General features: G+C 61.8%; 1 protein-coding gene across 23 annotated transcripts in view; it reads left to right on the top strand.

The window, feature by feature from the left end:
• Positions 1-15,312, top strand: part of RBFOX3 (RNA binding fox-1 homolog 3) — a 123,361-nt gene that overhangs the window by 92,372 nt on the left and 15,677 nt on the right. For 10 of the 23 annotated variants that reach the window (XM_088176517.1, XM_088176514.1, XM_088176516.1 and 7 more), the window contains exons 3-4: positions 2,473-2,517; positions 11,310-11,646. In XM_088176517.1, coding sequence (XP_088032643.1) covers positions 11,545-11,646 — 102 coding nt within the window. In that variant the 5' untranslated portion in view covers positions 2,473-2,517; positions 11,310-11,544. The remainder of the gene's footprint in view (positions 1-2,472; positions 2,518-11,309; positions 11,647-15,312) is intronic. The other 13 variants (XM_088176525.1, XM_088176521.1, XM_088176524.1 and 10 more) reach the window with 2 other exon arrangements.

The following is a 15,312-nucleotide window of genomic DNA, read 5'->3' as shown; positions in this document are numbered from 1 at the left end:
GCCCCCGAGGGACCTGCCCAGGACCCTGCCGGGCAGCAGCACGCGTTGTCCCTGTCCCCAGGATGGGACTGCTCTCCCAGCCCTGCGGAGCTTGGAGGACTCTCCTGAGCAGTCCTAGAGCTGTGCTGCTGATGGTTCCTCACCCACCACCCCAGGGCTCCTCTGCCCGAGCATCTCCTGGCTCAGCTCCTGGCCAGCGATGTGGAACAGCCCCGGGCAGAGCGGGAATAATGGGGAAACGCGTCCTGAGAGCAGGAGCCAGCCTCTGCCCCAGCCCCTGCCCCTCCTGCCTCCAACGCTGCTGGGAACGGGATGTTTTATATTCCTTAGCTGGGGAAAAAAAAAAAAAATCCCTTCTCATTTAATTAAAAATGTTGACATTGTGCCTGGCCATCCCACCCGCCGGAGAAGGTGGTTATAAATTAAACATTAAACCTTTAATGGCCCATAAAGAAATATTCGCTGCTGTTCTGTATATGGGGATATAAATAGAGAGGGCTGTGGGGGGAGGGGCGGGACATTATTGTTCCTCAGCCAGATAATCTTTGCTAATGAATTTAATTAAAAGCAAAATTAATTTAGGATTTTTTGGTGGAGGGAATGGGGGTTAAAATGTGCTTTGAGAAAGTACCAAGAAGTTTCCCAGCAGATCAGAGCCAGGCCTGCCTCAGGTTGCAGTGTGGGGATGGGGGGACAGCTGGGTTGCATTTCTTGTGATTCTCATCTGGGTTGGGATCACCTGCTGTGGCCCTTTGAGGCTGTGTGAGGTTCCAGGTAGAGTCAGTCAGCCCAGACCTGTGCCAGAAAAGCAGACTGGATCAAGAACCCTCCCAGATCCTGCCCCGAGCTGCTCCTGCTCTGCCAGGGCTTTCCCTCTCCCACCTTGGTGCGTGTGGACAGGGAGGCTCTGGCTGAGCCCAATTCCTGCTGGGACCACCAGAGGTTTGTGCCAGGGCTGAGCTGAGCTGGGCTGGGCTTGGTGATTCCCTGTCTGTGCCAGTGAGGGTGGCACATCCCAGCATGGCACATCCCGGCATGGCACATCCCGGCTGCAGGACCCCACGTTGCTGTCGGGAGTTTCTCAGAAGGCGCCGTTCTTGGGAAATGTGTGTGGGAACTGCGGCGTTCCCATCGCTGAGCCTCCCCCAGGAGTGTTCAGTGTCAATTATTCATTGCAGAGCAGGCAGCCTGGGCTCCCAGCACTCCCAGCCCCACTGCTGGAGCGCTCTGTGCCATCTCCTGATGCCAGCCAGGATCCTGCTGGAGCTGTGGAGGAGCTCAGGAGTGGGGCTGGGGGCAGGGGGCTCTGCCAGGCCTGCAGGGCTGTCATCACTCTGCTGGAACCAGGGAGCTCCCAGCCATCGCTTTTGGGACACCCACGTCCCACAGCTGGGTGCCCTGGCCTTGGGGGAAGGGGGACCCCCAGCCTGGTGAATGCTGGGTGAGAGTGTTTGGAGGGTTTTTATCATGGGAGTGCTAATAGAAGTCAGCACCAGCCTAATGAGCTGTACTCCTCCATGACTCTGATTCATTGAGGCAGGAATTACCATAATTGATTATCCTGCTGAGCAGATGAGAAGCGTGTTTGCTAACACGAGTGCCTGGGAGCAGTCCCTGTGCTTCCTGAGCCACCTCGGGACCATCCATAGGCTGGGAGCCCCCTGGGATGGGCTGTGAGCCTGGAGCAGTGTCCAGCCACGGGGTCCCCACACTCGGGACCCTCCTGTTGGGGTGCTGCCCCTGCAGCGGGGCTGAGCTCTGCAGCTCCAGTGCTTGGGAGCAGAGCTGTGGGCAGGTGGGATCTGCACTTGCAGGTCTCCAAAGCAGCAGGTACAGACTCACACAGAGCCCCCCTGGTTCTTTAACCACTCCTGGGATGGATCACCATTCTCATCATTTCTGAGGGTCTAACGTGATTGATGAATGTTTGCGCTGGCCATGCTGCAAAAGCCAATTAGTTGAAGTGCAGCTTTCAGGAAGTTTTCTTTGAAATTTGGCTTAATTTCCAAGAAGTGCCCAGAGCCAGGAGAGCAGCAGAGCCGTGTGCCGCAGGGATTGCTCCTCAGGAGTGTGTCACTGTGCAGGTGTGGGCAGGATTTGGGAACCCAGATGTGCAGCCAGCGCTTCGAGGACAGCTGTGCCCTGTCCCAGCCCGTGGGGCGTGTGGGGCTGTGCCTGCAGGTTCTGGGGGAATGAGGAAGGGGCCCATGGTCTGTGGGAGCTGGGTTGGGTTCCAGGAGCACTGGTGGAGCTGGAGGGGGGTTCCTGCACCCATCACCCTGGGCAGGTGCTGCTGGGTGCTGGGCTGAGCCCCTGGCCTGGCTCCTGACCAGCTCAGGCTTCCCAGTGCCTGGGGAATAACACTCCATATCCCGACGTTGTGCAGTCGATGAGCAGACAGCATTGACTCTAACAGCTTAGTGATGATGATCATTGATTTTAACTCTTCCTCCTCTTCCCTGTCTTTTCCAGAGAGCCCAGTGCGAGCACCGTGGGAGGAGCTGAGCTGAATAAAAGGTACGGAGGGTTTGGATCCCAGTGGCTGCATTGGGCTCTGCCTTGGCTGCTCCTGGGGTCCCTCCTGCACGTTAAACCTGCATGTGTGGGGCTGGCAGTGGGTGCTTGGCACGGGCCAGGGCAGGGCAGCACCCTCAGCCTGGGCTCAGGGATCAGGATGGGAGGAAGGCTGCCCAGTCCCCCACTCAGGTGTGACAGAACCCTGCACGAGGAGAGCGGAGACTGACGTGCCTGGGAGTGTCTGTGTGTGCTGACTTGCTGTCTGTCCCTACTCTGTGCCATCCCTGGAGGAGCCCTGTCCTTCCTGGGGGCCAAGGGCAGCCCACAGCCCCGTTCTGACGCTGACCCGGCAGTTCCCACCACAGGAGGTGTTCGTCCCCAGGGTTCAGGGAGGTGTCACAGCAGCTCAGTGTCCCCGGGCTGAGGCAGGTCATGGCTGATGGATGTGGAGGGTAGCCCAGAGCAGGTGCTAGCCTGCGGTGCCAGCCTGGTGCTTGCTGGTCGGGTGTGGAGGATCCTTCCTGTCCTACCCCCCCCCCGTCACTGCACTTACAGCAGTAGGAGGATCCCATCACCGGGGGGACACTCAATCCCCCCGAGGTCCATCCCACTGAGTGCAGTGCTCCTGTCAAAGCCCGTGAGGACAGGAGCCAAGAAAGCCGAGGGGCTGGAGAGGATGAGTGTGGTGCATCCATTGCCCTGGGCCCTGGCATGGGCTGGGGGTGCCAGTGGGAGCAGGGGGTGATGGGGGCCCAGCAGTGGCACTGTGCTACAGGAGCTGGCAGCCTGCAGAGCAATGCAGAGGTGTCTGCCAGGGGAGCACTCCCATCCCTGGCACACACGGGACAAGGATGGAGGGGACCTGCTGGGAGGGGGCTGTGGTCTGGAAGGGTCCTGAGATCCCGTGGGAAATGTGGGAAAGAGCTGCTGGAAGGAGCAGAAGGTGTGTGAAAGGGAGCAGGGTGTGCAGGCAGCACAGCCGGGAGGAGCAGGAGGAAGGCTGGGCTGTGGGGCTGGGGACACGTGCTGAATGTTGTGTTCACTGATACCTGGTTCGATTCCTGTGCTGAGGAGGGGGCTTTGGTCCCTGCAGTGCCTGTCTGTGTGTGGGGTCCCAGGCTGGGGCTGTGGAGGTTGCAGGAACGCCCTGAGCTGTGCCCTGGGTGTGTCTGGAGAGCTGTGCCCATGGCAGAGGGCAGGGCAGCAGGGTGGGTGGGTGTCCTGCAGCTGCCCCGTGCCCGGTCTGGGTGGGAGGTTCGGGATCTGGCACAGCGGCTCCGGGCTCTGTTTGTGCAGGGAGAGGGGGGAATGGTGCTGGGGAGAGCTGGGCAGGTGCTCCTGCTGCTGCCCCTGCCCGGTGACCCCCCAGGTTCTGTCTGCTGGTGATGGAGGGGATTCATTCCCTGCACTGGGCCCCTCTGTCTGTCCCTCACAGCAGGGCTGGGGGGATCTCGAGTCTCGGCTGGGGCTGCATTTACAGGGCACAGAGAGAGAGGAAAGGGTTTGGATCGCTGAGATATAAGAGGGAGCAGGGAGCCCCCCGCCCCGGCTGCCTGCAATGGTGCCTCTGCTGCTTTATCACCCTCTCCTGGTGCTGAATTATTGAGAGTGTTGCTCTCGTTTATTGCCGTGCTGGAGGAGAGCTGCCTCCAGCCTGGTGCTGCTCTGAATATGATTATGGGGCTGTAGATGTCACAACCAGCTGGGCCCCGGAGACCAATCTGTGTCCCCCTCACTGCTCTGATTCCCTTATCCTTATTTATTCCCTCGCCACCACCATGGGCCTGGCTCAGTGCTCGTGGTCCCCTGGAGGACAGAGATTTAGTGCCTGAGGGGCAGCCCTGCCTGGCTGCCAAGGGGCTCTGTGTGCCAGGGGCTTGTGTGCAGGACCCCCTGGCTCATCCCCACGGGCCACACCATGGCCAGCTCTTCACTGGCCCCTGTCCAGCCCTGCTGCTCTGTCCCGGGGCTCTGCTGGGGGGGCAGTGCTGGGGCTCACGGAAGGAGTGGCTGCCCTGGGATCTCTGGGTGTCCTCTCGTGCAGTCCGTGGTGGCCACATCCCGGGCTCCAGGGACTGTCCCCATGGCTCCCCACTGCACATGGGGGCTGCTGGCTCTGTCCCCCTCGGGCTGCTCCAATAAAAGGGAGGACGCTGGGGCTCCCAGGACCACGGCTGAGCATCCCAGCCGGCCGGGGAGCAGCGATGGGAGCGGGGGCTTCTGGAGCCGGCTGGCAGCTCGCAGGTTAACTGCGAGCGGCGGATTCCCTTACTGACAGGGCAGCCTGGGAAATGCTGAGGCAGGAATCGGCTCGTGGAGTGTCCGCTGCCGTGCCCCGGTCCCGCAGCCTCTCTCTGCGCCCCTCTCAGCCCTGCGGTTGCCATCCCTCACTCGCCCTTCCCTTTGCTCCTCGAAGACACTGGAGAGAATTGAATTTTTTTTTTTTTTTGCTCTCCCGTTTTCCCCTGGGCTGGATAAGGCGCTGCCCACCGAGGCTGCCCCGGCTGAATGTCGGGGGCTGGAGCCCGGCTCTGAGCAGAGCTCGGGGACCGCGGGCGCTGCAGCCGGACAGGCGAGGGGACCGAGCCCAGCAGGAGAGCGGTGGCCAGCAGTGGTGGCCAGCGGTGGTGGCCAGCGTCGGGAGCAGCCCCATCGCCCTCCCAGCGAGCCCCGCAGAGCGCTCAGCCCCGCCGCTGACACGATGATGTATTTTTGGGACAGTGGGTGTGAGCCCCAGTCTGGGTGCAGCTGGGACAGTGAGCAGGGACAGGGAGCTGGAGCCAGCAGTGCCCCATGGAGTTACACCCCCTCCCCAGAGCTGCAAGAGCTGGATCAGGCTCTCCACCATCCCAGGGTCTTCCCATGACATCCCAGCCACCAGCTGGGGCTGCACCAGTCTGGTGGGGTTACACACTCCAAGGAGTTGTGCTCTCCGGGATTTGGGAGCAGGGAACAGAGTGGGCAGAGGCAGGCAAAGGGGGATGTGAGGAAAGGAGCTTTTGGGGAGGAGGAAGAGGATAATGTAAATTCATTGCTTCTCAGGGAAGCAGCTTTCAGGTGTAAGGTGCTTTGTCATGAGGGATGTTGGCACTGCCACGGCTCCAGAGCCTGGCAGGGCTGGCAGAGCCTCCTGTCTCGGTGCTGATTCTGCCCAGGCACTTAACCCAGCGGAGCTGTGAGAGCCCAGCAGAGCTGTGAGAGCCCAGCAGAGCTGTGAGAGCCCAGCAGAGCTGTGTGACTTTGCAGAGCTCAGCCCAGCAGGCACAGGCAGCGAGGGGTGCCTGTTCCCATGGGAGGCACAGCTTCCCTCACTGCTGTGGGGCAGTGGCACCCCAGGGTCTCTGTTCCCTGTCGCATGAGAGCCAGCCAGCCCAGCCCAGCCGGTCCTGGCACTGCGTGGTGACATCCCCAGCTCTGCTGGGAAGGGCAGGGCGAGGGCTGTGCTCCAGCAGAGCAGGGAGCGTCATTCCTTGGCTCCGTGGGCGTCTGTCCGTGAGGCAGGGGAGGGAGAACGGGGTCTGGGAGGAAGGGCAGGGTCTGGGAGGGAGGACAGGGTCTGGTGTCCCTGCATGACAGGAGCACTGTGGTGGCTCAGCCATCAACACCTCCACGGGCTGAGATGCCAAGGCAAAATGTTTTCGAATGAACAGTGATTGCAGAGAAATGAAGAGCGTGTGGGGCAAGGGGAAGGGGTCTGTAAATGCTGTAATTTATAAAGTGTGCCCTGGGTCACAGCGCCTGTTTAACACCAATATCCTCTCTGTGCATTTAAAAAATCTTATTATGAGAATGGAGTGCTTGCTTCTGGAGTACCTCCAGCCCGGTGTTCCCCCGTGCCCAGCTCACCTGTCTACTGCTCACGTGGGTCCCACCCAGTGCCAGTGCCCACACTGTGCCACACACACCCCTGTATGGGGTGGCTTGCACCCCTGCTGCTGAAGCCCCCTGGCAGCCTGTGAGGCACAGGGGCAGGGCTGCCAGTTCAGAGGCTGCTTTTTCCAGGGAAATCTTTGTGGAGCTGGTCTCAGGGAAGGGGGGACCCTGGGAATGCGACATTTCAGGTTCCTGCTCTGCAGTTGCTCCTTCCTTGCATCATCCTCCATCAGTCCTGTGTCACCCTCCATCACTCCTTCCTCCTCCTCGATCTGTGCTGGTGCTGGCCCCGGCCTTGGAGGTGGCTCTGGCCCCAGCGGTGGTGGCCGTGGTCGTGGCCCCGGTGGCCCTGGTGGCCCTGGCACAGCCGTTTGCCCTCCTGTGGCCCCTGGCCCTGCCCACCCGGCCCGTGAGGTGCTCGGCAGCAGCTGCTCTGCCACGCTGCTCTTGCTGCAGGTTAATGCTCATTAAATCCAGGGAGCCTAATTGCCATTTCATGTAAATATTTTGTCAAGTGGAAGGGCTTCAGGAAGGGCAGGGGCGAGGAGCCAGGCTCAGAGACAGGCTCTGGCTCATGCTCAGCCCGGGGAGTGAGCTGAGCCCCCGTGGAGCTGTTCTGTCCCCTGCAAGGAGCCAGAGCACAGCTGGAGCCAGCTGCTGGTGGTCGCTGTGCAGAAGTGTTCCTGCTGGATGATGGGGACACGGGACAGCTGCAAGCTGGTGTCAGTTTGTGGAGAGCTCAGGGCAGAGGAGGAGGGGTGACACGGGAGGCTGGGGGACATCCCCAGGTGCCAGCCCAGCCCTCTCCTGCTCTGCACGGTGCTGGCAGCTCTGGCCAGAGGCTGATGGATCCCCAGGCCCCATCCTGTTCCCCCTGTAGTGGGTCAGGAACATGAGGTGTTGTTTTTTTTTTTTTCCCTGGATCCCATCAAACTTCCACGTGCTTTCCCTCCATTCCTGCTCCCCTCCTGCTGTCTCAGGCACTGGCTGTGGTTTGGTCACAGTCCCCTCCTCACCTGGTGAGGTCATACCTGGGTGCTCCATCTTTGGGAATTCAGAGCAGGCAGTGTCTCCAGTGATCCCTGAGAGCTGCTGGAGGAGCAGGGTGAGACAGAGAGGTTGAACAGGGTGCCAGGGGGGCTTCTCAGTCCCTTCTGGCTGTCCAGGTCTATGCCCCAAGCTGGGGCCATCCCCCTGGCCAAGGCACTGGGAGTGTGGGGCCTTCCTTGTCATGGGATGTTCCTCCTCACACAGCAGCTCAGATCTGTTAGTGCCTTAATCTAATTGCCTGATGTCTTTGAATAACTACTAATGAGCCTTTAATTAATGAATGCCACGGCTTGGGGGCATTTTGGCGTGGGTGGGAGGAGAGGATTGGGTTGGTACCAATGTCCCTGGGTGCTGCTGGGCTGCCAGCACTGCACTCACAGGGTGACCCCGGGGGGCTGGAGCACCTGAGCTCCCCAGTCCAGCCTCGAGGCAGAGGTTGTGTCTTGCCTGATCTGCAGCTCTCACCAGCGTCAGCATGCGGCTTTGCCCTGTGGGAGACTGCTGCAGGGACCACAGGGTCCCATCAAACACCAGGCACTGGCAGCCCCTGGAACACCCAGAGCCCCCCCAGCTGTGCACTGTGCCCCCCAGCAGCTCCACGGCAATGCCAGGAGAGGATTCACAGGGGTCCCAGGAAGGACCGTGGTGCCAGATGCTGCATTCCCCATTGCATCCTGTGGGTCACTCTGGGCATGGAGCTGGGCCAGCTCTGGGCTGGCAGCAGCTCTGACAGGTGCTCAGGGCTTGGTGCAGCACGTGCAGGGCCCTTGGCACCTGGATGTGCTCAGCAGAGCTGGGGACGGGGCTCCAGGCAGATCTCTGGGCCTCATGGATAAAGTTTCCCAATGGTGGAGTGTCCTTTGGAGGAGCCCTGAGCTTTTCTGGCATTTCCCAAGGAGAGGACAGCACCTCACCAGCTGCCTTGGGCACCTCCCAACAGCTCCCAGCTGTGCCACAGGTACATCCCGGTGCCTGGAGCAGCCAGGTGTGGCGCCCTGTGCCTGGCAAGTCCCCTCAGAGGTTTGGGGGGCGCATTCCCACCAGTGCTCCCAGTGCAGCCTCTGTCCTTTGGCTCCAGCACCGGAGCAGTGGCCAAGACCTCTCCTGTCCCAGTGCCATGTTGTTCTCCCTCTTCCAGAAAAAAAAAACCAAGGAGCCCTGAAGGGTTCATTTAAAATAAATAAAAAAACTGGGAATTGTGCTGATTTGAAGGAAAGGCAGCCCCATCCTGAGCGGGGGAGCGCAGTGCCAGCCCAGCCCCGAAGGGCAGAGAGAGATGTGCTGAGAACTGCAGCCCTGTGCAACTTCAGCCTTTGATCGTATATCTCACACGTGCCCTTTGCTTTCCCTCTGCTGATATTTATTAGGTTTAATTTTACTGGGACACGGCTGTAAGTGAGACAGATGGAATGGGGTCTGTGCGCCTGGTGAACACATCTTAATTAAACAGATAAATAAACTTTCATTCCAGGAGGCTTCGGTTTCGGAGGTGCTCCTCCGGGGCTGCGGCTCTGCGGGGCTGGGCACAGCCCTGGTGCCACCAGCGGTGCTGGCTGGCACTGTGGCACAGTCCCTGGGAGCAGCAGGGTGAGGGAAGCAGCCAGGGGTGGCCAGCAAGGTGTTCCCCACTGGAGCTGACCGGGGTTCGGTGTCACCCTGCCCAGCCGGTGTCCCCAGGGCTCCCCGCTGCAGAGGGACGTCTCTGGTGGCAGGAGAGGGGAGAGAGGAGACTCCAACACTCCTCAGCTCGCAGAGCTGTGCCCATTTCGCTGCTGGCTCAGGGCAGTGCCAGCACTTGTGGTGCTGCCACCGGCCAGGAATGCCTTTGAGTCACCCTGGCCGGAGCCGGCGGGGGAGGATGGGCACATTACCTCATCCTGGAGCCAGTCCTGCCTCACGTGGTTCCTTCACTGGGCACCGCAAGGCCAGTGTGCCAGGCAGTGCCCTGCCGTTGTCACCTCCAGGAGCTGCAGTGGAGCCAGACTGGCCCAGGCCCTTTGGAGCTGCCTGTTGGCTCGCTCAGTGTCCCCCAGGGTCTGTGAGGTGCCCGCAAGTGCAGCTTCATGGGGGAGCCCCTCTCCCCTCAGCCGCCCAGAGGGCTGTGGGAGGACACCCTTGTCCCTCTCAGAGCTGTCCCACATCCTTGCCCAGGTCTTGGCGTGCCCAGGAGGGCACCAGGGGCATGGGGGTGCCTGGGAAGGGAGGCTGGAGCCCAGCAGGAGTGTGGGGTCTGAGCACCAGGGTGTGCTGAAGGGGCCTCTGCATCTGCCGTGATCCTTGGGGCTGGAGGGGGAGCAGATGTGGTGGGGCACCCACGGGGAGCAGTGCCCGGGGATGCTGTGGGCAGCAGATGTCACTGCTGGACCTTTTTGGTGCCCGGTACCGCAAGGTGGTGGTGGTGGTGACAAAGCCTCCCCCTGGCCTGGCGTCTCCTCCCTAATTTGGCTCCTGGCAGCCCCTTTGGAGTGCAGTTCCCCCAGTCTCAGGACCCCCTGGCAGGGGCTGGCCCCTTTCTCAGGCCGGCTCTTCCAGAGCTGTTTGCAGCAGGTTTTCCCTGGGCCGGCCGTGCCACACGCTGCTGCTCTGGAGTGTCTGCAGCAGGAGCGGTACCAGGACACTGCAGCATGTCACTGTGCCTGGGGATACTGTGGAAAATCCCAGCTCCAAACGGCTGCTCGTGTGCTGGAGGCTCCGGCAGAGACGGAGCATCAGCAGCTGCTGGCACAGCCCTGCCTTTGTGCATCACATTTGGCCAAGATGGAAACTGAGCCGAGCCCAGGTTTCGTTTCCTACATGCCCCAGCACAATGCCACCCTGGCAGCCTCGGCAGTGCCAGGGCTCCGGAGCTGGGTGTGATGCTGCACCGAGCTGTGGGGCTCCAAGGGGGGACCCAGGGCTGCTGCGAGGCCCTGATGGGTGGAGGTGCGAGGTGGGACAGGACCCGAGCGAACCCACGCGTGTGCCCGTGCCGGTGGCCCTCATGGGCATTGCCATGTCAGCTGTGACACTGGCGAGCGTGGCGTGGATTCACCAGGGCTGCTGGCAGCCCCACAGGCCCCCTGGGAACACCGGAACACCACTGGAGCTCTGCCGGGGCTGACTCTGCCCACCAGCTGGTGGTTCTTGGGGCAGAGGGTCCCCATCGCTCTGGGGAGCGCAGTGCCATGGGCAGGGCCCCTCATGTCACCCTAAGGCGCAGGGGTCCCCTCCATGCCTGTGGGGCTGGCAGGCGGGTGGGGGGCTCGCAGAGCCCTGCCTGGGGCTCCCACACCTCGGCGGGGCTGAGCAGCGGTGCCCGGGGCATGCGGGCAGCGGTGAGGCTGCTCCGGCAGGGAACGCCGTGCGGGGCCGTGCGGGGCCGTGCGGGGCCGTGCGGGGCCGTGCGGGGCCGAGCGGGGCCGGTGGCCCCGGGGAGGCGGAGCAGGGGCTGTGCGCGGCTCCGGCAGCGCCGGCGGCTCGCAGCGAGAGCGCTGCGGTGCGCACGTGTGCGGCGGAGCGGGCACGGGGGAGTCCCGGGCAGCCCCGGGCAGAGCCTGCCTCCCCCGGGGGCCGGGAACCGAGACGGCTCTGCCCGCTCGGCCCCATCCTGCCCGGCTGCTTGCCCAGCGTGTGGCCGGGGTGGCGAGGGCGGCGGGGAAGCCATCTGCAAAGCGGCGGCGGTGGAGGGGTTAAGTGCGGGATCAGCTGTTCTCATGTCATTACGGATTCTCTTCATTTTATACAGAGCTCTGTTTGATGTCTGAATGCACAGGGGACTCCCCCTCCTCCTCCAACTCCCACCCCTTTTATTTCGCTCCCGAGCCCTCTCTCCTTCCTCCTCCCCTTCCTTTCTCTCCCGCTCCGCTCTGGCTCACGCACACCCTTTGCAGACCGTGCGCTCAGTGCCAGTGGCTAATGGCCCCGAAGTGAAGAGCCAAGCGCTGCTCCGGCGGCGGCGCGGCCGGCCTGCCGCAGATGAACCCTCCTAAGTAGCGCCGAGGGGTCGGGAGGGACGGCGAGGAGGGGAGAGCCCGAGGGGCCAGCCGGGAAGACGAGGATAGCGGTGGATAGCGGTGTGCGGAAGAGGACGGACCCGCGAGCAGCTCCACGGCTACCTGTCGACACATGCTGTGCTCCATGGCTAACTCGGGCTGCCTCCTTGTCTCCAACTCAGGCATGCTTCCTCACTCTCTCCCCTGTCCTCCAGCCTTCCTCTACCTCCAACAGGTAAGCCACCCTCTCCGGGGGATTTTTTTGCTTTCCGGTTCACACGTGTTTGTGGCTGGCTCCCTCTCGGCTGAGGGTAAGAGCCTGGCAGGTTCCTCCCAGCCTCCGCGGGGCGGCCGGAGCTGTGCCGGCTCCTGGGCTGCAGTTTTTGGGGATTCTCCGCTGTCCCCGCCGTGGCTGCGGGGGCACGGCCAGGGCAGAGGCGCGGGCAGTGCGGCAGGCAGAGCCCAGGCGCGGCTCCAGCGCTTCCCCGCCTCGGTGCTGCTGCCGCTGGGCGATGATGGATGCTCGGATGAAGGAACGAGGCTCCTGCGTGGCCTGAGCAGCCTCCAGAGAGAGGGGAAGGTGCAGAGCTGGTGTGTGCACACGCGTGGGCACGTATGTGTGCGTGTGCTGGCATTGTGTGCGCACAGCCGGGGCACAGCGCGCGGGGTTTGTCCCGCTGTCACAGGAAGGTGCTGCAGAGGCACTGGGGCCCAGGGCAGCCCGGGCAGAGGCTGCTGAGGCTGTCAGTTTGGTCCTTACCCGGTCCAAGGTTCTGCTGTCCCACCAGGCTGTCCTGGTTCCTGTGCTGGACCCCGAGTGCCAGGTTTCCGGGCCCATCATCCCAGGGGAAGAGCGGCTTGGGAGAGGCAGCATCTTTTTCAAATGCCTCTGTGCTGCGTCGGAAATCCCGTCTCCCAGCCAGGCAAACCACTCCATTTGTGCTTTCAGGAGTTTAAAAATTCATGGCATCCTCCCTGCACTCGGCGTGGCCGGCGCGGTTCACCCAGCGGCGAGGACAGGCACGGAGATGCCAACCCTCGGCCCCAGCGGGAAGGGCTGGCCAGTGTTTGGGCCATGTCTGTGGCCAGTGGTGGTGGGGATGGCAAGGCCCAGGTCACGCTGTCCTGCACTGGCAGGGGCTGGGGGAGCCGGTGGTGGTGACAGGAGTGCGGGCACAGGGGCTGCTGAGACGGGCCCATGATTTATTGCACCCTGCTGAGGGCAGAGCCTGGGGACAGCCAGGGCACGGGGACAGCCAGGGCACGGGGACAGACAGGGCACTGGGACAGACAGGGCATGAGAACAGCCAGGGCACGGGGACAGCCAAGGCATGGGGACAGACATGGCACAGCGACAGCCAGGGTATGGGGACAGCCAGAGCCTGGGGACAGCCAGGGCCTGGGGACAGCTGGGGCACGGGGACAGCCAGTGTACGGGGACAGCCAGGGCTGTGCTGGATCTCACTCTTGTCTTCCCTAAGCTGCACTGAGGTCCCTGTGGCCGCTGCACATCTGACACTGAGCAAAACCTGTCCCTGAACCCCCACCTGTCCCGGGAGTGGTTTCTGTCCCTGTGACGGGAGCACGTGGATGCTTTGGATGGGCAGGGCCCAGAGCCTCTCTTGAATATGGCATTTGTCCCTGTCCAGCTGGGATCCCCCTGTCCCTGGCCACACGAGGGGCTCAGCTGTGCTGCTCTCTTGCCCTGCGGAGCACTCTGCCATGGATCAGCCTGGCTCTGGCAGCAGGAGTGACAGCATGGCCAGACCAGTGCTCCCAGTGCCTGCAGGGCTGGGCTGAGCAGAGCTGCGGGTCCTTGGGAAGCAGCAACTTCCCTGGGTGTGCTGCTCTTCACCTGGCAGCTCCCAGTTCCCCATCACCCTGCCTGGTGCTGTTCTGCATCTCTTCCTCCCTGCTCTCCCAGAAGCCTCCTGCTCCTTGGCAGCAGCTCTGGACTTGCACGCCAGGAGGAGGGTTTTATTACAGGATTTGGAGTTGGATTTTCAGCCGGCTGATGAGCACGATGGAGGTGAAAATCTCCGTCCTCTTCCTGGGGTTTATCCTGCCCTGGGGTTCTGCACTCAGCACTGGGGGACAGTTGTTCCTGATCCATGTCACACCAAACTGTCAGGGACAGGGGTGCCACTGGCAGCCACCACGTGGGGCAGGGCATGGGGCATGTGCTGCTGATGGGCCCCTCAGTGGGTGTGCCTGGCACCTGCTTTAGCTTTCTGAATTTCTCTGCATTTTACACGTGTCCACCTGCGCCACCTGCACACAGGGAGCGATGCTGCTTCTGCCTGGGGGCTGTGCCCACCCCAGAGCTGGCCTGGCCAGCTGGCCTGGCTCACCTCTGTGTAGCACGGACACCTGAGAGGGTTCAGCTGACTCTGCATGAGCTGGTTGTGCCGTGGGGTCTGGGGGAACTTGGTTTTGATTCCCTGGGTTACAGGTCCCAACCCTTTATGGGTTTGTAAGGGGCGTACCATGATAGTGCCAGGGCCAGTGACCAGGACTGAGTGTGCTGGGCTGGCCAGTCGGTCCGGAGCTGGGGAATGCCAGGGTCTGCACACAGTGACTGCCCTCATCCCCTTCAGACACTGCTCACCCTACCAGGAGCCTGTGGCTGCACTGGCTCCCGAGGATGCTGCTGATGTTTCGTAGCTCCCAGCCCCAGCGTTCTCAGCCGTGTTGGGATTTGAAGGAATGACCGAGTAATGAAGCTCTCAGCAAAACTTCAGGAAGGGTTCAGCAGTGCCAGTGACTCTTCCAGATGCTGTGGGTGCCTCTCAGCTCACTTTGCTCCGCTCCCTCCCTGTGGCCACCCTGGCAGGAGCCGTGGGCTGTGGCATTCTGGGTTGTGCAGCCACACTGTGCCCAGAACTCCCCCTGGCACTGCCGTGCTCTAAGGGCAGGATTTCTGGAGGGCAGGGCCACAGGAGGGTGGGTAATGTCTGCAGCAGAGCAGCCTGGGCGAGTGGGAATGCTGCATCCTTCGGTGGGGCTTGGCAGGGACGTTTGGCTCTTGCTCACTGAGGGTCTGGGTGGGGAAGGACACTTTGGTGGCTTCGTTTGTTAGCAGAGGAATCAGTCTCTGCTTGGAACACATCTGTGCTGTTGTGAGTGAGCAAGGCATGGCTGCAGGGCAAGGCTCAGTGCTGACCCAGGCCAGGCCTGGGCTCTGAGGCTCAGCATCAGTTCCCTGCCCTGGCACAGCCCTGGTGCAGCCCCAGCCCCGTGCAGCTCTGACCCCAGCCCAGCCCAGGTTGATGCACAGGTGTGCTGGACCCCCCTGCAGTGCAGCTCTGACCCCAGCCCAGCCCAGGTTGATGCACAGGTGTGCTGGACCCCCCTGCAGTGCTGCTCCTCACCAGGAACATCCCCGGTGCTCACAGTCACACCACGGCACAGGAGACTTGGCTGAGCCGTGCCTGGCCCGTCGGGAAACAGCCTCTGCAAATCCTGCTTGGAAAATTCCTTTCCAAAAGGGCTGCTGCCAAGTTTAGCATGTTATATTTTTGGGAGCAGGTCTATTCCGAGCGGTGTTGCCGTGCCTTGCAGCAGCGGGTTCGTTTCAAACCGGGTTTCTCCCCCTGCTCGTGCGTCGTGAGGATGTGAGACCTGGCACAGGAGCAGATCCCAGCTCTGCCCGTGCTGTGGCAGCTGCCCTGCTCAGTCAGGACAGGCCCCAAAGCCCCCAAAACATGTTTTCTGCTCCGGATTCTCTTACATTGAAAACACTGACATTAATTTTAGGTTTGCAAGGCTGCTCTTCCCACAATAGCTGTGATTTTGGCCCACTCTGCCTGGAAATGCTCTTTTTATAGGTATATTCCTATTTTTATGCTGTAGTGATGGGTGAATGAGTAGATTAAATTAGATTTAGTATCTGTCATTCTTT

This window comes from Sturnus vulgaris, chromosome 20, assembly GCF_052056855.1.
Source record: "Sturnus vulgaris isolate bStuVul1 chromosome 20, bStuVul1.hap1, whole genome shotgun sequence".
NCBI classification, from domain to species: Eukaryota; Metazoa; Chordata; class Aves; order Passeriformes; family Sturnidae; genus Sturnus; species Sturnus vulgaris.
The sequence above is the reverse complement of the archived record's forward strand: the minus strand, read 5'-3'. Positions and strand labels throughout refer to the sequence as shown.